The sequence below is a fragment of the Peromyscus leucopus genome, chromosome 6, assembly GCF_004664715.2.
Source record: "Peromyscus leucopus breed LL Stock chromosome 6, UCI_PerLeu_2.1, whole genome shotgun sequence".
In the NCBI taxonomy this organism is placed as follows: Eukaryota; Metazoa; Chordata; class Mammalia; order Rodentia; family Cricetidae; genus Peromyscus; species Peromyscus leucopus.
This window is the reverse complement of record NC_051068.1, coordinates 46444842-46469107: the sequence shown is the minus strand read 5'-3', so window position 1 is coordinate 46469107 and position 24266 is coordinate 46444842. Positions and strand designations below refer to the sequence as shown.

Sequence of the window (24266 nt, the reverse complement as noted above, 5' to 3'; positions counted from 1 at the left end):
GACAAAAAACGAGTTATGTATTTGTCAGACGTAGGTCTAACTTTGTCACGAAGAATCAGGCTTCTCTGCAGCGGCCTCCCCTGTGGTAGTTCCCTGTGCTCTGAGATAGAACCCGACACTAAGTGACCGGGAAAGAAGAGCCATGGGGTGAGCGCAGAATAAAAGGCAAAAGAGGATGCTAAGCACACGCAAAAAATACGATGGAGGGGCAAAACTTTGGGGCGCTCTCCGAAGGAAAGGGACTGGCTGGATAAAGCGCGTGCCAGCAGGGCAGGAATGGCATGCCGTTTACAGACAGTAGCTTGGATCTGCGGTTAGATGGCTTAGACACACAGTTCAAAAGAGCGGCTTGAATGTTTGCAGAAACAGATGGAAATGGAAGCTATTATGTTGAGCCAAACAAGGCAGACTCAAAAAGACAAACGCTACATTCTCATATTTAACGCGTGTGTACTTCCATGGACAGAGCAAGTTGCGAAGGGCTGCTTTACGGCATCCCACTTTGTACGGACAAATTGGAATGCAAAGGCTACCCACGTGCATCTGTTTATGTAGATACAGGGGGAGGGGTATAAAGTACAACCCATGGCCTAGCACCTCTCTTTAGAGGAAGACTGTCTGAACATGGACATGGATGGATTAATGTTTTCCTTAAGCATCTCTACTTCGTACATTCAATGGTTCTCACCGTTCTTACTGTGAGTGCTTTTATGAACGTGGTTGTTTCATCCAGTCTTTGCAGTGATTCCAGACAGTATTAACAGGTGACAGGACACAGCCTCAGTCGCTCTCTAGAGATCACACACCTAAGAGCATTTCTTAGCCAGACCTGGCCTTAGGGCCTGAGTACTCTTGAATACACCCCACTCTCTTCAAACGTGAAAGAGAGGCGGAGTCCTATTTCTGACTCAGTTCACCCAGCTGACCTAACTTGCAAGTGTCCTAGTTTATGTGTGAAAGGGCGACCTAGCGTAGGTGAGGATGCTGCTGAGATTAACCCAGTCTTTGCTGGCCAACCTCAGCTGAAGGACCGAGGAGACCTTGAAAGAATAGCGTTGGAGGTGAGCCTCTCGGGGCAAGGAGATTTGAAATGGCTCCTAGCAAACCGAGAGTGTTCGCCTTTGAAATTCTCAGAGGTGATGAGAACCACTCTAGTGCTAGTAAGACTGACCTGGGCTATCTTGAGGGGCCCCCTTTTGGAGCATCCTCATGCCTTTTTTCTTCCTGAGTAGGGGTTCTGGAGTGATAGTTGTGGGCTGGGGGGTGGGAGAGAGACTGGGCTAAGAGGAGGATTCTTCAGATGTGTCTGTGTAGCTATGGAGAGTGCATTGCTAAAGACGGAAGACGCGTCTACAGTTTATTGGAGTTGGTTAATTCTGACAAGGCTCTTAAAAATGAACTGTTTCTCTTAGCAAATGAACTTCACTGTCAGCTCCAGCTGCGGGTGTCAGAGCGGAGGCATGGACGGCCAACTATTCTCTCTTGCTTGAGCAGAGGCATTTTGCATACTTTTTCTAAGTTTGTGCTCTCCCAAAGGCTCAAAATAATGGGAATATAACACTTAAACTGAAAAAAAAAATCACCTGACATGGAAAAACGTGGTTTAACAAAAAGCTAAAAAAGAAACTCCGTGACGGGGTTCTCAATATTAGCACTTGGGGACCTTCAGCAGGTACCAAGGGACTGACGAGTGCCTTTGCCCACTGACGACCTCAGTTCAATCCCTGGAACCCACATGGTGGAAAAGGGAGCATCAACTCCTGAAAGTAGTCCCAATTTCCGTACGTGCACTGTGGCGCCTGCAGACTCACCTCCAAGCAGCCAGTGCTCTAGTATTCGAGATGCCGAGGCCACAGGAAGACCCTGGCACCAGCGGTTTCTGAAGCTTCCACATGATCCCGCTGCACAGCTGCAGAGGAGAACCAGAGGCCTGCCAGTGGGAGCAGCAAAGGACCAGCAGGTCACTGACTGCTGCTGTGGGGCTTAATCTGGCAGAGAGAATTCCGTGGGCTTCAACAGTCAGCAGCAATGAGGCCTGGCCAGTAACCAACTCACAACACAGAACCACATCCAGGGCTGTGTTCTTTTTCTATTCTGAATGGAAACGCTGACTAAGACCATAAACAGTGACGAGCGTTACAACTTAAGATGACCCTTTTTGCTAAACGTGAACCGTGGTAACTCCTTCAGTGACTTACGATGCTTGAGGGCTTCTGAGAAAGGGGGTGGAGGAGAGTAGTTTCTAAAGTCTTGTCGATATCATGGACTTCACAGAGAAACCAGGTGATGACCTAGGGGTGACGCTGGTCTGGTGAACTGCTCATCTCTCCCAGCTGGTGGCTTTCTAATCGGTTTGTGCACACCAACTAATTAAGGGCACGTTGTGAATCTCTCTACTTACTAGAAAATAGCCTGCAATCTTCTTTAGAGCTGAAAAATTTTGAGATCAGGAAAAGTGCCTTAGAAACAGAATGAAACAGGTTGCGTTAATTCTCCTGTGGAGCCCGGACAAATGTCTAACTTTACTTCAGACAGGGCATCAACAACAGACCAACAAAATGATTCCACTCATATCTAACCTGATGAACCAGGGAGCTGAATTTGACTGAGAGGAGCATGGGCCATTTGCAGACAACTACATCTCCAAGCACAGTCCTTCCAGTGCCCAGCAACTGTTACCTGCTCATATATCCCTAGGCAGAGGAGAGCCTCATGGACTCGGTGATCCCTCCCCATTTTCAGGAGAGAATGCCAGCGGACCCAGTCATGTGAGGGTCTCCTGCAGGTGACCACAGCCGCTCTGCCAAGTCAGGCCCAGAGTGCCACCAAAAATGCAAACGCCATTTGTCTATGTGGTAAATTGGTAAATGTTTTGATGCAATCCGAGGCCCCAACGGAATGAACAGTCATGGAAGAGTGGCGATGTTCCAGATGGATAGCTTTAGTCAATCCCAGACACGCTGGTTCTGACGTCATCGACAGCATCTTCGCTCCCTCCGACCTTGCTGCCTTCTTTGAGCAATCTGGCAGTGTTCACAGACAGAAGCTTTCTGGTGGGGATTTAGTCACAAAGGAAAAGGGTGAGGAGGCACAGCCAGTTCTTGCGAGTGAGCAAAAGGACATATCATATGAAACAAAGTTTTAATTTTTATTTTACATATTTATACATAAAACTTTCAAGGAACCGTGTGGATCCAACAGAATGTTAATAGCACGTCTAAGAATGAACCTCAGGTAGTCAACATTCACAAAATGTTGAAAACTGATGAAAATAGACGTAGTATGGAGAGCTACGACTTCACTAGGAGGCGGGCATGTATTTTGACTTGTATAGCACCGTCATTTACAGTCCCTCTTCAAAACTACAGTGAAGAATGGAAGGGAGTAGTCAATGGCGAAATACTGTTCCAACTCAAAGTCTCTACACAATAAAAATAAAGTTCAAACTACCCTCTGCTCATCCACGGTTGTTGTTGGTGTGAGTACTGTACACTTGTTGTAACAATAGTTTATTAAAAGGCCTGATATTAAGTGGCACGAGTAAAAAAATGAAAATAAATTAAGAAGCGAAGGCCAGTCACGGGACAGTAAGCTCGGACGACGTTACCAATGACTAACACTGACGTCTGTTTTGGGAGCCACCTTTAGCAACAGCGTTTTTCACGACCACAGAAGCAAAATAAATTCTAGCTTGTCCTCTGGTGGATGACCCCCTTTCACTTCGCGGGCATTTTCTCTGCCATGTGCTTCTGCTGACTCTCAGCGTGTCTGCAAAAATCAAGAACACAATTACTCAGCACTAAGAAGAAAGATCCGGACGCTTTCCAACCCACAGCTACAACACTCTCCAAATCCAGATTCTGAGTGAAACACACTCCAGCCAGGGAAGAGCGCTTCCTTCAAGCTCGATCGACTGTCCTAGTTTTTATATGAGGTGATCTTGATTCCTTGATTATGTGACTCACAGGGGTAATTTGAGGCTGACAGATATTAATACTGTGAAGAAGAAAAGTGCTGTGTTCAGAAAATGTTAAGAGGTGTCTGGAATCCTTGCACCGGAATACTGAAATTGTGTTATCTACATGCCAGGCACTACACCCAGGGCTGAGTCAGGCTGTGAGGTCTTTGGAGGGAACATTCCAGTGAAGGCCGTCAGGAAGGGGACAAAGGCAAATGAAGAAAGGAGAGGAGATGAATATTAAAGGTGGGACCGCAGCTCAACAGTAGAGCACTTGCCCAATGTGTAGGGTGGCCCAAGGGTTACTCCAGAAAATAAAAAGGTAAGACAAGTCAAAACCAGATGTTGCGATTGAGTAGCTGGGTGTTAACAGAGCAACTAAGTAAACACACACAGACTGGGGCATTAACTAAGGCTGGTAGGAACCTGGAGCTAGCTGTCAAATGAATGCATGATGTAAAAGCCCTGGGGATGTAAAGATTTCCCACATTAGCATAAGTTCCCCCACCCCCAGTTGATATTGAGGCCATAGTTAGGACAATAAAACAGGGCCAGAGTGGGTGTGATGTGAAACTTGGCCACCAGAAGGTGGGTGGTGGGGACAGGAGGATTGGCCAGGTTCTTGGCAACCCCCTGGACAGGCGCCACCCCAAGAACCGTAGGATCTGTAGGCTGCAAAAAGTTAAAAAGTTTTGAAGGAAATGACAAATCTCGTGAGAGGCTAAGGCTGTGGTTTCTAACTGTCATCAAGGTTCGGGGACAGCATGTATGCTGTTTGGATGTGGGGAGTCAGTGACGTCATGCCTGAAGCCCTGGTGTCATGCAGAGTGCCTCCCATCCATAGTCCAGAGAAGACAAACCACGGGCAGTTTCAAAAACTGGGGAAGTGACACCAGCATCCTCGCCACATGCAGAAACTCAGGAACCAAAGGCAATGCACGTTTAGCAATCAAGGAACGCAGGGAAATGCTGTTGTTGGCTTTCTCTCCCCTAAAAGAAGGCCATGTTGATGGCTATGAAGAGCTACGGATCCTTTTCACATAGCAGATCGTTTTCATATTGCAGTCTGTGTGTATCTTAAGAAAACTCAATTCAACCGACATTCTGGTGTTCTGTGATGGAAGATTCACTACAGCTAACTGAATTACAGTTCTTGGTTTGATGTACATCTACACACTAGTGCACACAGGTGCACACCTCAAGGGACTTTCTGCAAAGGAAAGAAAAAGAGGCAATAAACAGCTTCAGGAAATATGGCAAGCTACACGTTCTTTTGAGACATACGTGGGAAGGATTTCATTAAAATTTAAAGAGGGAAAGGATTTCAATAAACCCCTTCATTAATCATTTTTAGCAATCCTCTATAAGATGTGCAGCATCCAAGCTCTGCAAAAACTTTTTATAAACAACCATTACTGAGGACCGACTATGTGCATGGTAGGCTCAGTGCTAGGCTCTGGAGACACAGCAAAGAATTCCAGTGGTCTCACCCCCGCTTTCAGGGCAGAGAATTTATCGTTGTCTGGGGAGAAACAGCAGACCAAAATGACAGTGTGATGAAGCTCCTCACGGCCAGGACACAGAGGAGGGATATAAGCTGGCCTTGGCATCCTGACAGCTGGTGCCCCTCTGTGACACCCATCACATGGCTGCTCACGTGTGGAAAACTTAGCAGTATGGAATGAGTGGGGGCTTGTCCCTAGGGATGGTTTTTTAGAATCAAGCCCTCCAAGGTCACAACTGTTGAGTGGATTTAGGTGGTGGTTTAGGATATCCTGGAAATCCAGCACAAGGGGAGAATAAATACCAAAAACTGAGCTCTTGGGCGTGGGAGACAGAGAGAACTTCTTTAAAGAGACAGAAGTGATTTTTCAAATTTCCTGGAAATTTGAAACTCTGAAAAAAACCCAAAAACCCCAATTCCTAGTCTAGTCCTAGAATAATTAAACCAGAATCTCGGAGCGGGTGGGGTGGGGCTTCCAGTGAGAGGAGCCGAAAGTGAATGGACTGGATTTGAACTAACATCTACAATGACGGTAGAACAGGTAGAGGAGCCTGGGGACCCAGACTTCCGGAAGTGTCTCTCTGGTACTACCACTGGGAATGGTAAGCACCCTCTGGTTGTTCCCTGCCCCCATGCAGTTCCTCCAACCCCGGAGCAGAATGACCTGAAGGATGGCTCTCTCCCTCCATGGGGAGGGCTGGAGCACCGTGTCCCTGCCTTTTATAGGACTGCTGCAACTGAGAAGCTCCCTCTATCACCTCCAGACTAGCTACCCCTCACCTCCTGACCCCAAGGTCCCACTTACTCTGTCTCCCAAATCACCCCATCTATACACATAGGCTCACGGAGAAACTAATATGAAGCCTAACACCTTTAGAAATGGCGGTGGCGGTTGCGGCGGGAGGAGGGGGGGGCGGCGGCAGGAGGAGGGGGGCGGCGGCGGGAGTCCCTCAATGTCTCCTTCAGCAAGGAATGCCAGCATCACCACAGAGACGGAGGTGGCTTCTGCTACCACAGGAAAATCAGAGCTTATGAAGACTGCTGACTTCTTTTGTGAACTACAGGACCTGGCTGCAGACTTCACTGCTGATTTCCTGTCTTTTCAATTCCATGACTCTCCGTGACTCTTGAATCCTGGGTAAGGTGCTGTACAGTTGCTGACGCGCGATGCCCCAACAGGTCTCCAGGTGGCAATAGCAGCATTTGAGTTATTCTCAACTTACAAGGCCTCCTTTCCCCCTTTTCAGATGAGGGATAAGATAACTTGAAGCATACAAACCAGGGGCCATACAAGTGTGAGGACTGGAGTCTGGATTCCAGAATATGTATATGCTGGGTGGGCATGGAGACCTGCCTGTAATTGTAATCTCAGAAGGCAGAGGTAGGGGAGCCCCAGAGCAAGCTGGTTAGCCAGACTAGCCATGTAGGTAGAGCAGAGATCAAGCACGATTCTTGACATCCACTTTGGGCTTTCACATGCAAGAGCTCACCGTGGGTCCTAAAACTGAGCCTCAACAGTATGCAGCTTTTGTTTATTACAAATATTGTTTCAATGACACTGCATGATTAGAAACATAGTTTTTTTTTTTTTTGGTTTTTCGAGACAGGGTTTCTCTGTGTAGCTTTGCGCCTTTCCTGGAGCTCATTTGGTAGCCCAGGCTGGCCTGGAACTCACAGAGATCCGCCTGGCTCTGCCTCCCGAGTGCTGGGATTAAAGGCGTGTGCCACCAACGCCCGGCTTGATTAGAAACATAGTTTATCACCTGTTCCTCACTGAGGCAAAATCCTGCGGCAGGGCCGAGCACACTGGCACTACTTGTGATTTTGAGCCTCTGGGGCACATGCCTAATGCCTTATGCCATTGCGATGAGCAGAGTTCTTTTAGGGGGAAGCTTCTCTCTTCTCTCTCAATACATTTTGGGGCTTTGCAGCAACTGTTATCTCCTGGTTTAAGAATGTCACGTGGACTATCTTGGAAAAGGTGCCATAGTCCACTTGAAATCACAGGTATATTTGCAGTATTTCATGTGCATATATACATCATCTATAACACACATGTATGATATATACTGTACATGTATGGTGGGCTTTCCTATGAGGGGAGCTACTAAGAACTGGAACTCCCTGACCAGCACTTGCCTGATTCATTACTTCTAACCAGCGAGGTGGCTGGAGCCATGTCCAGCATGACACTCAGATCTCAGAATTTCCCCATGGTGAGAACGATCTGGTGGCACCCGGGCTGTGGAAAGATGCCAGGATCCTTGCCTTCTAGGCATGGCAGTAATGTTCAAGAGCTGGGCCACATATTAGCTGGTGTCTCTTTGTGGCACCAACCATGTGGCTACTCCTGTGCTGGAAACCACAGAATGGAAGGAATGAGGGCCAACTGCCTTGGTGGGAGCGGGGGTGGGTGGATGGGCAGTTTTGCAGGATGAAGTCCTTCTAGGCTAGAACTGTTGCTCTGATTTAGGGAACAGTGTAAGAGGTTCTCATGGACTGACAGCTATCATCATTTCTGGGCTTGGAGATGGATGACTCAGTGAGTATAATGCTTGCTTTGAAAGTGTGAGAACTGGAGTTTGGAACCTGTGAGCCTTGTTATCTTTGTCAACTTTAACACAGCTTGGAGTTACCTGAGAAGAAAGCTTTGACTGAGGAACTGGCAAGATCAGATTGGCTGGTGAGCCTGTCTGTGGGAGATGTCCTCATTGTTAACTGATGGAGGAAGGCCCAGCCCACTGTGGGTGGTACCACTCCCCAGGCAAGTGGTCCCAGACTGTATGAAGAAGGTAGCTGAGGATGAAGGAGCCTGAGTGAGCTGGACAGTGAAGGAGCCAGCCAACAGCCTTCCTGCAAGGTTTCTGCCTTAGAGTTCCTGCCTTGACTTCCTTCAGTGATGGACTAAAACCTGTAGGACGAAATCAACTCTTTCCTCCTCTCAGTTGCTTTGGTCATAGTAACTACTGCCACAACAGAAACACAACTAGACTATCCCAGAGAGCTGGACACAGCAGCGTGTTCTGCAACCCCAGGACTGCTACCATAAGTGGGAGTTGGAGCTAGGAGAATCCCTGGAAGCCGGAGGCCAAGAGTTCCTATCTCAAACAAAGAAGAAAACAAGGACAGACACTCCAGCTTGTCTTCTGACCTCCACATGTGTGCCGGAGCGCATGCATTACCCTCACCCCCAACATACAGAGTAAGAATAATGTGTTTCCTAAAGAGATTTGGGGCCTCTTCCTCTCTTGTAAATGGCAAACACCAACAGCTGTTTGGTGAGTTAGGTACAAAAGTAAGGGATTAAGTTCCCAAGAGCCAATTCTTGTCTTCATCCTTTAACTTCGGTCTACCCATGGCTACTTTTCTCCTTTGGAAGAGGGAGCCAGACTGACCTGGTCAAGTCTTCTATGTCCACCAGCATGGCATCTTGTTCTGTGTGCAGCTCATCTCGGATGAGGAGCAGCTGGACCAACTCTTCATTCAAACCTGGGTCAAAAAAAGGGAACACTAAAAACTACATCAAGATCAGAACATGCAACTATGTATGGCCCATTATGCATGTTCACAGACACAAAAGTACATATAAAGTGTAATTCAACATCATAGGAAAGGATCTTCTTTCGTGTGTATGTGTGATTTGCATGTATGTATTTGTATGATCTTTTCATGTATAGGTGCACAACCATACATGTGGAGGTCCAAAATTTATGTTGGGAATGATAATTCCACCATGAAAATAAGACCTTGTAATCAAACCCAGAGCTCACTCACACACTACTCTTGCTAGCCACACAGCTAGTCTTGCTAACCTTCTCACTCTAGGGATCTGTTGTCGCTACCTTCTGAGGTGGGATTACGGGTGGCATCGTACCCACCCAGCATTTACACGGTATTCTGGGGATCTGAATTCCAGTGGACTCTTATATTAGCTTCTCATACGTGCAGGTCAAGCACCCGCTGGAGCAACATAACCCGTTTGTAAAATTAAAGAAACGCTGAAGAGAAGAAATAAACCGCAGACGGAATATCTCCTATCCGAAATGTTCAGGACCGGAAGTGTCTCTGCTTTCTAAGTTGTTTGAGTTTTGGAGTATTTACCCATGATTATATAATAGAAAAGATTCAATCAGTTAAGTAACCCTAGCCCAAGATATGAAACTCTTCGGATATTCCACAACATTTTGGGTTTTAGATTTAGAAATATTCAACCTGTGTTTTCCATTCTTGTTTCTAAAGGCATAAATGTGCATCTCTAAAAGAAAGGGCTATTTAAAATTCACAAGATTCCCATATATTTAGCAAACCAATAATAATAATAATAATAATAATAATAATAATAATAATAATAGAAAGGTCTATTTGAATGCATTTGATAGGTATTTCTCTTCTCTCGGAATTCCTCTCAGTCTTCTAAATCCATAGGATTATACAGTCATATTCTGGGGGCTGGGGCGGGTGATATCATCTGGGGACCTCGCTGCCTGGTGGGGACACCATCTTTCCCTGGGCCAACCACGGCCTGCTCTCTGTATGACAGATGACCTTCAGTGAGCGCTACAGAAGTTTATGCCACCAACAGAGGCGTGTTAAATACATGCCCCGTGACAGGAGCTAGCAATTTAAAAAGGACCCGTAACCATGGTGAACCTTGGACAATTCTGAAAGCTCCTGACGTTTTACAGTTAGAAAAGGAAAGAAACAATGAAAGAGTCCTGTGGTTGTCTTGAACCTTGCAAACACACAGACAGCCCAGGGAAGATACCCCACAGAAGAACTGCACCCACAAAGCAGCCTCACCGCCCCTCACCATTCTCCATCCCAGGCGGATCTCCCACTTACTTTCAATCTGGGAGTGGAGATCGTTGACGATCACCTGTAGCTGCCCGATCGTCATGTCTCTCAGGTCAGTGGGCTTTAAACTTCTTTTCATCAAACATTCACTTATATGAGGCATGTGTGGCAGCTGCAGACACAAAGGGGCGGGGGAGGTGTGAGCAGAGTGGCCAAGACCCCGGGAAAGACCCTGTCTGCTCTCAGGAGAGCCCCCCCTCCATCGCCCACTTCCTCAGCCTCTGCGCTTCCCAATGGTGCCCCTCCCCGCGCCCCCGCATCGCACGCCCGTTTCTTACTATGACGCCCTGTGCATCCCAAAGGATGCGCTGTCTGCATCATGGGCTTTCTGGTTGGTCTCTGGGTACGTAAGTAACAGGGAGAGCATGGATAAAATGAACAATATCAGCTGCTGTTTAACACTTTATACCCTGCCATCAGGCGTTCGATATGCTCTGAATGCCTTTCTCACTGTCTTCAACAATCACACTCTCATCCAGATGCCGCTATCCTCATTGCACGAGAGAAAACGGACACGTGAGTCCAGACCCGGGCAGCAGGTCCGTGGCAGAGCCTATTGTGACTGCTAGGTCCTGGGCACTAATTCATGACATCATGCCGTCTCCCTCCGAAAGGTGGGAGTGGGAACTGCTAGCAGCAGTGCACTGTGATAGGAACACAGGGACACAGGAGACCCGAACCCAGGGTGGAGTTTACTTCTGTGAAATGTCGTGTGTTTTTCAGTGCGGCAGCGGGAAGGAAAAAAGAAACAGACTTCGTTCTTTCTCAACTGCCAGTGCTTTTGACAAACTGCCTCAGAGAAACCCAGGTTTGCATAACTCTGGGGAAGAACCCATCTTCAGCCCCAAACGCTCGCTTGCACCCCGGCCTCCTCCGCTGCTTACAAGGTCAGCGACGGGAGACTTTTTCCTGTTCTGTTTTTCCACTTCCACTTGCATCTTGGCCATTGGCTTGGCCATGGCAAGGGCCATTTTGGCTTCGGCTTGTAACTTCTTTTGCCTCGTGAGGAAGTCCATGTCATCCAGGGATTCCGATTCCTCCTCGGTCGTGTCTCTATCGGAATAGGAAGAACTCTGCTTGCTCTGTGAAGGAAGAGAGAGCAGCTTCAAGTTTCACACCAGCCGTTGAGCAGTCAGGGAAGGGGGCTAGCAACTGGGTCCTCTTTCAGCACGGCTGGGGTGTGAGTGTGTGTGTGTGAGTGTGCGTGCGTGCATGTGCGTGTGTGTGCGTGTGTGTGTGTGTGTGTGTGTGAGTGTGAGTGTGCGTGTGCGTGCGTGCGTGCGTGTGCGTGTGTGTACACGTCCTGGGAGCAATTCCACTACCCACTTGATCTCACCGCAGCCAGTCAGTCACAAGATAACCTTAAAAAGGGCCCGTTTGGAATGACTCTGCTTTGTGGACAAACAGAAGGCGTGGTGGACGTTACAATGGGGTCGTGTTCAATCATGGAGCCCAGAGCCGGGGTCAGAGACGGTCTTCTGAGAGCCGGCATCTAATGACACCTGCACTGTGCTCAGAGGCCAACAGGCACTTGCTGATCAATGGTACAAAGGTACAGCAACAGGGGGAACACATTCTAGCGGCAAGCATTCAGATTATCCATGACTCCTGGAACACGTGAGAAAGAGCTGCGCTCCTAGTTCTAAGTCCAACGGGGAAGGAGTCCTTCGTACATATATGTATGTGTGGAACAGAGGTTCCTCACTGAGCCCCAGTCAGCTGTGACCTCGTTATGTTGCCTAGGCCGACTTTAAATTTGTGATCCTCCGGCCACAGCCCCGCAAGCACACGTCACCACGCCCACCTTCCTTTTATAATCCCTAAAATCGTAAGTGACTTCTCTCACAGTCGCTAACTTTAACAAGCCTTATTTCTCCTTATTGTGTCATGACTCTGATTCTGCAGTCAGTCACTGTCAAATTCTCGAAGCGTGCGGTCCCGAGACGCTGCCTTTCCCACCCCTGGAATGGCTGCTCCTGGGTCACCGCTGAGGTAAGAGAAGAGGGCCACGCGCCGGTGGCGGCCGTGTGGACTTACCATGGGCGACAAGGGGGTGTCCAGGCTGGTCTCAGTCTTACTGTCGTCTGCATCGCTGTCCTTGTCGCTGCTGCTGTCGTTGACAAAGCATATCTGAAGGTTCATCCCGCTCTGCAGTCTGGGGAAACAAACAGGACCCCCGTTCGACTTAGCTGTTCGGTATCTGGCTGTAGCTCGTTAAACTGAGTTTACTAACAGAAAAGTCCTTGTTCTTCACGTGGAGAAGTAAGTGATCCAAATCATTCTACATTTCCTTTGTTGTTGAGACAGGGTTTTGCTATGCAGCCCAGGCTGGCAATCCCGCTCAGCCTATTCTCTCCTGCAAACAGGAATCTTACGAGAGGACCTCCCAGGATTCCACTCTTTTTTTTCCACACCAGTCTGGTTTTAAAGTTATATGTTATAGCACCCCATGAATAGCAAACACATAGTTGGCTCATACACAAAGATGCTCTGTGTTTCCAATTCTGTCCATCAAGACGAAAAAGACTTCTTCAGCCAATAACATGTGTGGTGTTATTTAGGATTCTGTTTAAAAGGACAGCCCAGAGACGCTCACCAGAGCCAGTAGGCCAAGACTACAGCTCTCTGCAGAAAGCCTCCTTCCCCTCCAGTAAGACAGGATCACTTGAAGGAAACCTTTACTAAAGCAGTTTCCAAACACCAACAGAGAAAGCTCACTTACGTCTCTTAAAGATGAAAACACCGTGGGTTCGTCAACCCCAGGAAACGTAAGGAAATCCCAAGGTGTTCAGGCTTAGAATACGTGTGCTTCTGCGCACCTCCTCCCACACCCAGCAGTTCGAGACCGGCCACCTCTCCAGAGCTCATTACACCAGGATTCTGAAGGATGCTCTTGGCAGTGGAGTCAGAAAGGGCAAATGCTGGCGATGAACGTGGCCAGCCCATGGGCTCAGCTCTAGGTCCTGACCGGCCTTTGAAGGTGAGCCACATTTGGTGCTTCTCAGTGTCTCTAATACCCCAGTCTTGTGGAGAAGCAGGTCTCATAGAGGGGGAGGCTACCACCGTGAGCCAGTCTAAGCCAGCTTTGGGGCAGAGGATACCGAATTTGCTCTGGTGTCATTATGGCCACAGGGAGCTAATCTAACATCTGACATTTGTGTATGCTTTTATTTACTTTAATGATGGAGAAACTTTGCACGCATTGCTCCTATGACTGATTTAAAAATGTTTATTTGAAAACATAGGATCCGCCCATTTGGACTGCATTGCAATTAGGACAGGTATGTACTGCCACCTATTGTTAAATTCTATAATTACACAAGCTCGAGCTTACTTATTTTCCCTTCAAGAAAAGTTAGCCGCTCTCCGGCATTATTAGCTTCTTTCAATCTTCCCAACACAGACAAGGAGCCCAGGCCCAGGGCTGCAGGGAAGCAGGCCACAGGTTCTGAGATGACAGTGGGTTCCCGATCCTGAGTGTGTTCAGAGCTGGGCACGAGGTAGGTGCTCCGTACATATGAACTATTTTCTTTTCTCCACTTTCTGGAAGCTGGGCAAAGGGATGGGAGACCCCTGCAGCTAATACGGCCTTCTAAAGGGATCTCCCGGGTCCCTAACACTCCTCACCCATTCCCAGCAATGCCTGATGCAGTCAGCCCTCTGAGCTGTCAGTAACTAGTAAGCAGCTGCCCTCCAGGTGTGCTGGGACACGCTTCCTTCAAACTTTCTCCATCAATGATCAGGTTTCCCCGATCCAGACAAGTCGAATTTAATAAATTTGTGATATCTGTAGTTCGTCCAAAAAGTGGAACCAAGCAATTTCTAACAATAAAATCAATTTTATTTTTGATTTGGTTTGGAAGGCAACAGCAAAGACAAACAGAGAAAGGACAGACACATCTTAAGGGCTAATCTCTCCTGAACCTAGGATTACGTAGCATTCCGAGATATGCACAAGGCCTCAAGAGATCCCAGATATCTGGCTGCCGGAGATAAAGATTGTAAAAATATAAAACAACCAGCAAACGGCACCACAAAACCAAGTTAAAGATGCCCAAGGACAAATATCTTCCTTCTGAAGAAAATGTGATTAAAATTCTGCAGCTCTGCCCCAAACCGGTCAACCACTCCCTAAGGAGCATCCAACCCGGGAGAGTTATGAGGAAAGACTTAGCAGGTGGGGGAAGTGGAGGAACGCCTCAGGTACAAATGCAGAAAACCCCCTTAGCAGCACAGTAATCCCGTGGGAAACTGAAGGGCGCTTGGGCAGGTCGGGTGGCTTGTAATTCCTTACAGGGGTAATCGCCAAGAATGTTACTCGAAGGAATGATGTGACATCATAGCTGATTCAGAGAAGGTTTTAGTAAAGACATCTTAAATGGGCTCCCGTTTCACGAGGGATTTGTTTGCCTTTAGCCTTTAATCGCATTTTAGGAGGGAGCCAGCTCAGGGTAAACTCAACCACAGTCCCTAAGCAAGACTGGCTGTGGGGTGATGGGGGCCACTAGGTCTTCTGAAGGCCTCTGTGCCACGGAGATAATCCCCACTCCAGTCTTGCAGCCTGGCAGTGAGATACGCAGCCGTCTGAAAGGTTTACTTCTGAAGACTGCACTTCCCTGGGTCTCCAGCCTCATGCAGCCTCACTTACAAGTACCGTAAACTTCACTCTGGGTCTCTGCGTCCTTGGTCTCTCGAGCACAGTGCCAAGCGAAAACAATATTTCAAAGTATCCCATTCAGGATCATTGGATGTTTTAAAAAAGACTTATTTGTGTGTTTGTGTCTATGTGAATATATATACACAGAAGTGTGAGCTTCTGTGGAAGCCATAAGGGGGTGCCAGACTCCTTGAAGACTGCAGGCATCTGAGGGCCACTAGAAATGGGTGCTGGGATCTGATCTGGTCTGAACCATTGTGCTAAGTCCTTTAATTGATGTTCTGAGTGGCACTTAGCAGAACACTGCATAGAAACTCCATTGGTAATCTGTCTTGCTGGCTGATGGCTGGGCTGGGGGGAGAAGGGGAATCGCATGGGGAGATTCAGCTGCCCTGTCTTCCAGCCAGAAGACCAGCTCTTAGAATAGGTCTGTGCTGACTTCAGGTGCAGCTGTGAGGAATGTTATTAAAACATGCACAGGACTGGAGGACAGCAGTCAGAAAGTTCTTTGCTCCCAAAGGAGATCTCAAAACACAGCCAGTGCTAGACAATTTAGTAAAACACCACACCACTAAAACTCCAAACTCAAAAACAGCTCTTCAGGCACGGTGACACATCCCATAATCCTAGCAGAGGAACCAGAGGCAGGAAGGTTGAGAGCTGAGACCATCCTGGGCTGCATGAGGAGTTCCAATCTCTAAAAGCCAAGGAATTGGCATACAGATCAGTGGTAGAACACTTGCTTAGGATGTGCAAGGCCCTAGGTCTGATTGCTAGTGCTGGGTGAATTTTAATTTTATTTTATTAAAAATACAGATACAAGACTAGGGTTCTCCAGAGAGAAACAACTTCATGGTTCTAAACTTTGCTGGTGACTTCCAGAAGGGCAGAAAGGATTGTAAAGCAGGTCTTGTCCTTGGTGTTAGGCTGGGGTGATTAAGGGCTGGTGTGAGCTCTGAAGCCCGGAGTTCCTCCTTTTTTTCTGGTTCCAGAAATGAGAATCTGGCTTAGGCATCAATACACAAAAATGTAAGATTCTGCGTATATGTGCACAAGCGTGTTGAGTTCACATGTGGAGGTCAGAGGAGGTTTTCCTCTATCTCTATTTATTTTATTCTTTTGAGTCAGGGTCTCTCACTGAACCCGAAGTTTTGACGAGGCTGGCTGGCTAGTGAACTCCCAGGTTCTACCTACCTTCAGGCCTCCCATACTGGGGTTAGAGACATTGCTGTCATGCCCAGCTTTTATGTGGGTGCTGGGGATTTGAACTTGGGTTTTCATGCTTGCACAGCAATCATCCTCACTCACTGAGCCATCTCCTCGACCCATTTTTATGATTCTCTTAAGACTTCACGGTCTTCTCTTGTGCCCTTACTCTGCCATCACTCTCTGAACGGGTTCTCCTGCTGGTGGATGTGTGAGTGAATCATCTCAGAGCTCAGAACCAAAGCTCCAGGAACACACGAGAGCTCTTCCGGACAAGAGCAGTCAAGGGACCTCAGTGACCTCTAGCGGACTGCAGATGTTTAAGTTCAACACAGATGGGCAGAGCTGCCCAGCTAATGGCAGGCTCCCGAGCAGAACTAAACACTTACCTTGTGTGCTACTGATGGCCGCACATTTCATTATGCATCATCATTGTGGCGATGGGTAAATGGCTCAAGGTTGCAGAACGGGAGATCTCATGCTGGACTTCTGATTTTTTTTAATCCAGTGGCATTTCTCCCATGCTACTCTTAATAGTGGGTTTTAATTTACTAGACCCTGCCTGGGTCTGGCAGCATAATTTTACAGGGCTCATGCCTCCTACCGTTGCTCATAGTTCCAAGGGAATTGTACGGCTTCACTCAGGAAACAGAGCAAGAAGGAACTTCCATGTGCCTATGGATTTCGAGCTTGCATTGCTCATTAACCGTCTACAGCCAGTGAGGCTTGTGAGTCACAGCCATGCTGTGCCATTCATAACTCAACATCTCCAACTAGTTTGCAGCCAAGCTGGAAGAACACATTATTTCCATTTATTTGAATGGATCTTTGATGCATTATTCAAAGGTTTTATACATAATGAATAATCACCCGTACTTTTCATGCCATTTTTCTGTTTCATATTGATTTCAAAGGGGATAGAGCATAAAATATGGATTATAACTACCCAAGGGTATGTATAAATGCGTTTCATTTTTCTGGGACTACGTCACAGTGGATGTGAGAACAACAGAGTTTTGGGTAAGCTTTAGCTACATTCTATGTGGGACTGTGGTAGGTCCAGAGGAGGCACCACTGCTTTGTAAAGAACTGCGAACTATTTCTCCATCCTACAGTTTGCCTCTTTCTTTCCCCATTGACTGTGTCTTGTAGACATTTACCTTGAAAACTGGACAAATTCCTATTGATGTTTTAAAAAATGGTGAAAAAGGAACATGGTTTCTACTTTTCCACGTTTGTTTTGAAAATACAATGCCATGTCTTATTTTATTCTAGCAGGATTGTGTAAACTTCCTCTTGCTGTGAGGTATAGTTAAGAAATAGGAAAACACTCGATTTAAAAATCATTCTGTCTATGTACCAATGTTGCTGGTTCAACATATGGCATCATCATACAAAAGTATTGTAAAGGATTTTCTTAAGCATGTATGTAGAGGATTGCTTGATTGCTCATCCATCCACCCACCCACCCACCCACCCACCCACCCATCCATCCATCCATCCATCCATCCATCCATCCATCCATCCATCCATCAATTCATGCACGCACGGATCAGGCAATAGCTCCAGAAGCTTCTGTAGCACCAGCAACCCAGTGCTGAGTACCTGCTGTCCCCTTTTGCAGAGGGCACAGACGTTCTAATTTGCTACAGTCCTACTATGCTCTGTTGGTTTTTATTTGGATCACTTCACTCACTCCCGTTTCTTGTTGGACCCTACAAGCATTTTGTGGTTCTCGACCTCTAAAAGTGGAGGCATGGCAGTTAAGTGAGGCATCAGAACCAGGTCTTCCAACAGGTAGCAAGTGCTGGAGTCATCGATCAGAACGTGTCAGTAGAAGCGTGGAAACACACACACACACACACACACACACACACACACACTGGAAGGGAACTCAGAAGCACTTGGTGGACACTCCCTATTCCGTATATGTGCAAGCAGATACTTTTGCTACCTGGCCATTCATAAAGCAAGGTATTAGCCAGGAACGTCAGAGCAGAGAGCTTCAGGTGGAAGGAAGCAAGGCTGGCGGAGGGATGAACCCAGGAGAGAGCACAGAGGACCACCCTCCAGTTGTGTGTCCAGAGAAGCTAACGGGTATTTCTAACTATATGCCAAAGAACGGATTATTTGATGCGAGAATGTGCCAAATTGTCCTGACCGGCATCTTAAAGGAAAAGGATAACTCTAAAGGCAGTGGATGTGTAAATGACCACACAGAGTTTTCCTCTATAAACCCTGCAGACACTTCTCCCCTTTCTGCTTCCATCTCTTAGGTCTAGTTCTTAAGCCTGCTTTCTGTACATGCTCAAAGCATGGCTAACAGGCTGCCAAGGCCTCATGGTCACAGAATCTTCTCAGTGGTTTAAGCAGCTTGTAGACTAGGGGCCTCTATCCACCAGCTTTCCTTTGGAGAAACCTCAGCCTGCTTCCTAACCTGGGCTCCAGAGAGCTGTAAATACTTGCATTCCTCAGACAGCTGTCGGGTCTCACTCCACATCAGTGTCAATTTCCTTCACTAATGACCACTTCCCAGTAATTGAATTTGGAATTACAGGATTTTAATGTCAGGGAAATGTATTTTCAAGAGAAATACTCTCTGCTGTGAATGGAAGGCTAGAAGGGGCCCTCTTAGGATAGTAGGCACAAAATAGCCATCTCCCCCAGATGTCAAATGTGGCCTATTTCCACCTTAATTGAGTTCAGATGATTTCTAAGCAGCCTATTTATGAAATAAAAAGTTACCATTTGTGAGCATCTATTATATGCCAGGCACTTTACCTACCTCACTTAGAAAGGAAGTATGGAGTGGGGACCTTGCTTTACATAGGAAAAACAGGCAAAACCGCACAAGGTCACAGTCGTCTATATTCTCCCTCTTGAGGGGTAGGGAGGGCACTTAAAGAAGGGCAGAATGAATTCATAAATGAGAGAAAAAAGAGAAGATAAAAAAGAAACAAAATAAAGCCAAAAAATAAAACAGAAAGCTGGAAACTGAAATGCCTAAGAATAAAAGTGAAATATGATGAGCTATTGCTCAGCTAGCAAACACACACACATACACACACATTCACACACGCGCGCACACACACACTGGAATGGCTGTGAAAAAGGCTGAAACGGCCCGATATAGTCTTAAATGGAAAAAAAGAAGGCCATAAACAGTAGCTACAGTATGGTTTCAATTTTATAAATAAAAATGCACAGGTAAGGGCCAGTGCGGTAGCTCTTCGGGAAAAGTCACCTCCTGCTGAGCCTGATGAGTTCAATCCCCAGGACTCAAGACGATGGAAGGACCTGACTCCCAGGAGTTGCCATCTCACCTCCACACACGTGCCAGGGCACGCCTGTGCTCCCCGCCCCACAATAAATAGATACAATGTATACGTAAGGTGGGAGGAGATATACTTAAGGACTTTTCATGGAAGACATGAGGTTGACATTAGCTTGTCTCTCTTGAAGGCGTCTGAGTTGTCATGTGTGGGCCCTCAGCAAGAATTAAAAAAGGAAAAGGAGAGAAAGCGGGAGCTGTGGTGGGGGAGCTGTGCGTTGGAGGAAAGGTGAGCAGGGCTCAGCGGTTGACAGCTGCGGGCTGACTCAGACCACCCGCAAGGGGGGCCGTGACTCACACGTGAGTCAGCCTCAGCTCTGATTCGGGCAGGCTGCTGTGGCTAGTGGGAGATGATACGTGGGCAGCCGGGAAGCCGCTTCCTTGTAAGTGAGCATCTCCGTGGACAGGCTCTTCCACTCCCCCACGGACACCCCTCCCAATCCCAGCCCTGCTCCTCTCCCTGTGCCTGCAGTAGACCATAGACCCTAGGTCATTGTGTTCCTCTGAGACAGCCAGCCCTCTTACTCGGCTCAGCCCCCGAACGGAAACATCTCTTCGGCAGGTAGCTGCCAGAGCCAGGCAGGGCAAAGACGCAAGCTTTCCTTTGTCAGGGGTCTAAGTGGCTCCGGAGCAAGTACGGCAGAGAAGGGTCAGTGCTTGGTGACCTTTGAGACTAACTGCATTAGTCAGATTTCTTTGTCTCTCATTTGGGCGATGGGATGAAACCCAGAGCCTCACACATACCGAGCTCGAGCTCCACTGAGCGCCATTCTAACATGTCGGTGACGACTCCAAGTTATTTTATACTTGTTGACATGGAAACACAGCCTTCACCTCTTTTATGATCATATTGAGAAACATTTAGAAGTTGCTACTGAGGCTTGGCTCTACAGTAAGCTTTACCTTAAAAACAGCCCTTTCAAGGCTAACTCCTGGGGGCGGAGGAGATGGCTCAGTGGTTAGAGCCCTTCTTGTTCTCGCAGAGGACCTAGATTCTGTTCCCAGCACCCACCCACGCAGCAGCAAGGGTGTCACTGTGGAGACCAGCAAGGCCCTGGTGCTACAAGGAGAGTTCAACTCTGCTGTGACAAGTTCCAGGAGACTGTCACCAAATGATAGTGTCTGTCCACCCTGACAGGAGGGCTGCCCTCACGAACTCCCTGCACAGCTGTTGCTGACACATGACCCGTATGTGACAAGCCAGTGAGCACTCCAGCTGGCAGGGGAGAGGGGACCCATGAGAACCTACCCTCAACCGAGAAGCTAACAGGTGAGAAGCTTCGGGGGCTTTGTTATGGGCGTGGCCCCTGGGAGGCTGACTGTACCGCCGTGGATGTCCCCCACCCATGAGCACAGGGGCAACACACACTGGGCCCTGTGGATTATTAAAACAATAACAAGCACAAAGTTGGGAGGGGGTGAGAGGTGGTGAGCAGCTCTGGAAGGAGTTACAGGTGGAAGGATGAATGGGATCAAAAGAACTGGTGTGACATTCTCCAAGAACTGATAACAGCCTATTAAAAAAAAGCATATGTCCAATAAGTCTAAAATAGTCTGCAACTGAAATCAAAATTCTAAGTGCCGAGAGGGCATTTCATTGGCAGTTTGTTTTTGTTTTTTAACTTTCCATGTGCGATAATCAGCAGTGTGTGGAAGCAAATAAAAACGTAACAGAAATACCAAGAGCAAACGCCAAGAAAGTAGAGATCAGGCACTCTTCTGGGTATTTCACTTGCCTTCTCATAATAACCCCAGGAAGAAGGCGCAGTGATTACCCCCATTTTACAGATGAGGAAGTTGAGGCACAAGTAAAGTCATCAGCAAGTGCTACTAAGTAGCAGTCAGGGTTCCAAGTCAGGTCTGCTGGCTCTTAAGACCCGCCAGCTACTTCCTTCCTAGTGACTGACTCAACAATGCTCTGAACAGTGGTTGGTGCAGGGCACTGCTGTGAACACAGAGAGGACAGACACTTTTCTTTGTCCTCTGAGAGGGTTGTGGGAGGACCGAACCAGAGCCTGGAAGAATGGGGTACTATGATGGAAAGGCAGGAATCTTTTTTTTTAATGGCATTTTTACCAATACTATTTATTTATTTATCTTTCTACTTAACTGTGAATCTATTATGCATCTGAAAAGACACAACAAATTATGGCCACCAGATGGCCCACCCCCATAATCTGTTTAAATAGTATCATGTAAGGGCTTGTGTTCTCAGTAAAAATACCTTCCATGGGTTTCACACATGTGATCATCTGTGAGAGAAAAATCTGAAGGGCACAGGAAAGTTTTATAAGATTGAACTAAAGGATGGTGTCGGATGGGAATGTGGCTCGGTTGAGCTCTTGACAAATAAGCATGGGGCTCTGAGCTCAGTCAGCAGCAGTGATGGAGAAGAAGGGGTGCTCTTAGACCTCTAGACAACCAGCTCACTGCTGCCAGTGGGCTTCTCTTCTAGTAGTACAATTTGCACACCTAAGGCCCAACACACGTGCGAGACCACTGTCTAAAGGGAGTGCAAATTCCACTGATGGTATCATGAGAACATGTCAAAGATTATGCAAAACCAAAGCTAATATCTAGAAGCTCTTTTAATTAAACATTCAGCGGTCCACCGAAGTCAATTTTTATTATAACATATAGCCCTGTGCCCACCCCCAGCCCTTTTTGAAACAGCTCAGGCAATTGAATTCTCATTGTTGATAAAAAAAGAAAATTCATAAGACAGGGTACAGCTGGTTATGCCTTTAGCAAGATGTCAAACTCAGCCTGCACAAAATTAATTGCACCTAATTAAACTGGGGTCATTGGCATTATTGTAAAGCAAGGCTATTTATTAGACAAAGAAAATTTCACAAATACCAATTTGCTTTTCTTTCAGATTTGTGAAAGAGAAGAACTGCTTACATAATTAAATTTGTTTTGCTATTTTAATCTTATTACTTCTCAAAAGATCCACTTTAAATCCTGCCTTGCTTTTGAAATTGCATAATATTTGAGAATACTAGAGGTCTCCTTGAAACAAGGCATTCAGAAAAAGACAGGTTTCCTGTAGAGTTCCTGGTGACTGTACAAAGAGAAGTAAAAGCAGATGCAGAGCCACAATTTTCTGTGATGCTGGTACCACCAATGTGAAGACTTAAACACACACACACACACACACACACACCAAATTAATGGGATGTGCATGGGATTAATGTGAAGTTTTAGCGATGCACCATGCATTACAAATAAGTCACTTTAGTATGCACTTCTTATTTCCAGGAGGATGCTGCAGAGTGAGTCTCAGCACACGTAGACAGGTCAGCCTTTCTCTCATGCTGGGCTGACACAAGCCACTCCACTTATGTCCAGGAAATTATGCAAAAATTATTACTGTTAGATTCAAGGTGGTGATTTATTTTCCTGGCAAATGATGCTGCCTCAGTGTCTCTCTCTCTCTCTCTCTCTCTCTCTCTCTCTCTCTCTCTCTCTCTCTCTCTCTCTCTCTCTCTCCCTCCCTGTGAATCTCTTTTCTTTAAAGCCTCCTGGGTTCACTTTTACGGGTTGGCCCTGTTTCCCGCCCTCCCATGCGAACACAGAGGAGGTACCAGGTGTTTGTTTGTGATTGGCCCCGCTTCAGCCATTCACCAATAAACAGAGAAGACCATGAAAGAAATGAATTTTGATTCAGGGATGTTGGGCTGGTTGAGATAAGTAAACAGTAATCATTATTCAAACCAGCTGCTCAAAAACACTCTGGGGAGTTTGTTTTTTATCATAAGCCTGGAGGGAAGGATACAACTCGACTGGGCTACTCGCTCTTCAAGAGCGATAAAGACGGTTTTTTAGGATGCCTTTATACTGATGGTGTTAAAGAAAACCCATCTTGAGGTAAGAAGACAGTGCAAAACCGGACTTCTCCTTGGCTACTGTGAGGGCAGGAGAAGGGAGAGGAGGGTAAGTTTTCTTTGCAAGGTCGGGTTGGGTTGTAATGTTTGAAAATGCTAGATTTCCTAGATGCCTATTGCTAATGACCTTTCCATCTTGTGTCCTTGCAGCAGCTGGGCCTGCTCCTGTCCCCTCCACACTAAGCTACGTAAGCTCCAAATGTGGACACAGAACAGTAACTGATCATTAATATGGCCAATGAAAAAATTCTATGGGGAAGCATTATACTAGTAATACAAGCAAAGTTGGGAGTGATGGTGTGTGCCTGTACTCTGAGCACACAGGAGACTGCAGTCGGAGGATGGAAAGGGGAAGGCCAGCCTTGGCCTTATAGCAAGACGACCCCCCGCCCTCAAGAATATTACTAAACCTGCCATTTCTTGGAAATCTCATTTCAAAAAATAGGTAATCCACTTTTCTTATTTCCTATTAAGCAGTTAAGACCTTTTTCAAAAACGATAAAAGAACGACAAAGATCATACAGTTTCAGTTTAAGAAGGTGATTATGTCTGGATTAGCAAATTTTGAAGGAAAATGTGACACTGTGGATGCCACACTCCAGTACTAGTCAGGGCTAATGAGCTGTGTTATGCAGCAATATCCAACTTTCTCTGGCTATAGTATTAGGCATAAAATGTCTTTATGGGATTATTGTAAGCCTAGCTTACATTTAACAGCTTGTCACTTTTTAAAAAACTGCTTAAAGAGAGCTAACACAGTCTAGAAAAACCTAGCAGTGCTGAATCCTAGTGGACCACTGCAAACTTGAACTCGAGGGCATGGCTGACATGCTCAGATTTTCATACGCCTTCGGAATTCCTCACATACT

General features: G+C 46.9%; 1 protein-coding gene across 6 annotated transcripts in view; it reads right to left on the bottom strand.

The window, feature by feature from the left end:
• Positions 1–3124: 3124 nt before the first annotated feature.
• LOC114691717 (IQCJ-SCHIP1 readthrough transcript protein) overlaps positions 3125–24266 on the bottom strand; it is a 735800-nt gene continuing 714658 nt past the window's right edge. For 5 of the 6 annotated variants that reach the window (XM_028867228.2, XM_037206648.1, XM_037206647.1 and 2 more), the window contains 5 exons: positions 12354–12471; positions 11201–11398; positions 10305–10428; positions 8858–8951; positions 3125–3768 (listed from right to left, as the gene is read on the bottom strand). In XM_028867228.2, coding sequence (XP_028723061.1) covers positions 3717–3768; positions 8858–8951; positions 10305–10428; positions 11201–11398; positions 12354–12471 — 586 coding nt within the window. In that variant the 3' untranslated portion in view covers positions 3125–3716. The remainder of the gene's footprint in view (positions 3769–8857; positions 8952–10304; positions 10429–11200; positions 11399–12353; positions 12472–24266) is intronic. The other variant, XM_037206649.1, reaches the window with a different exon arrangement.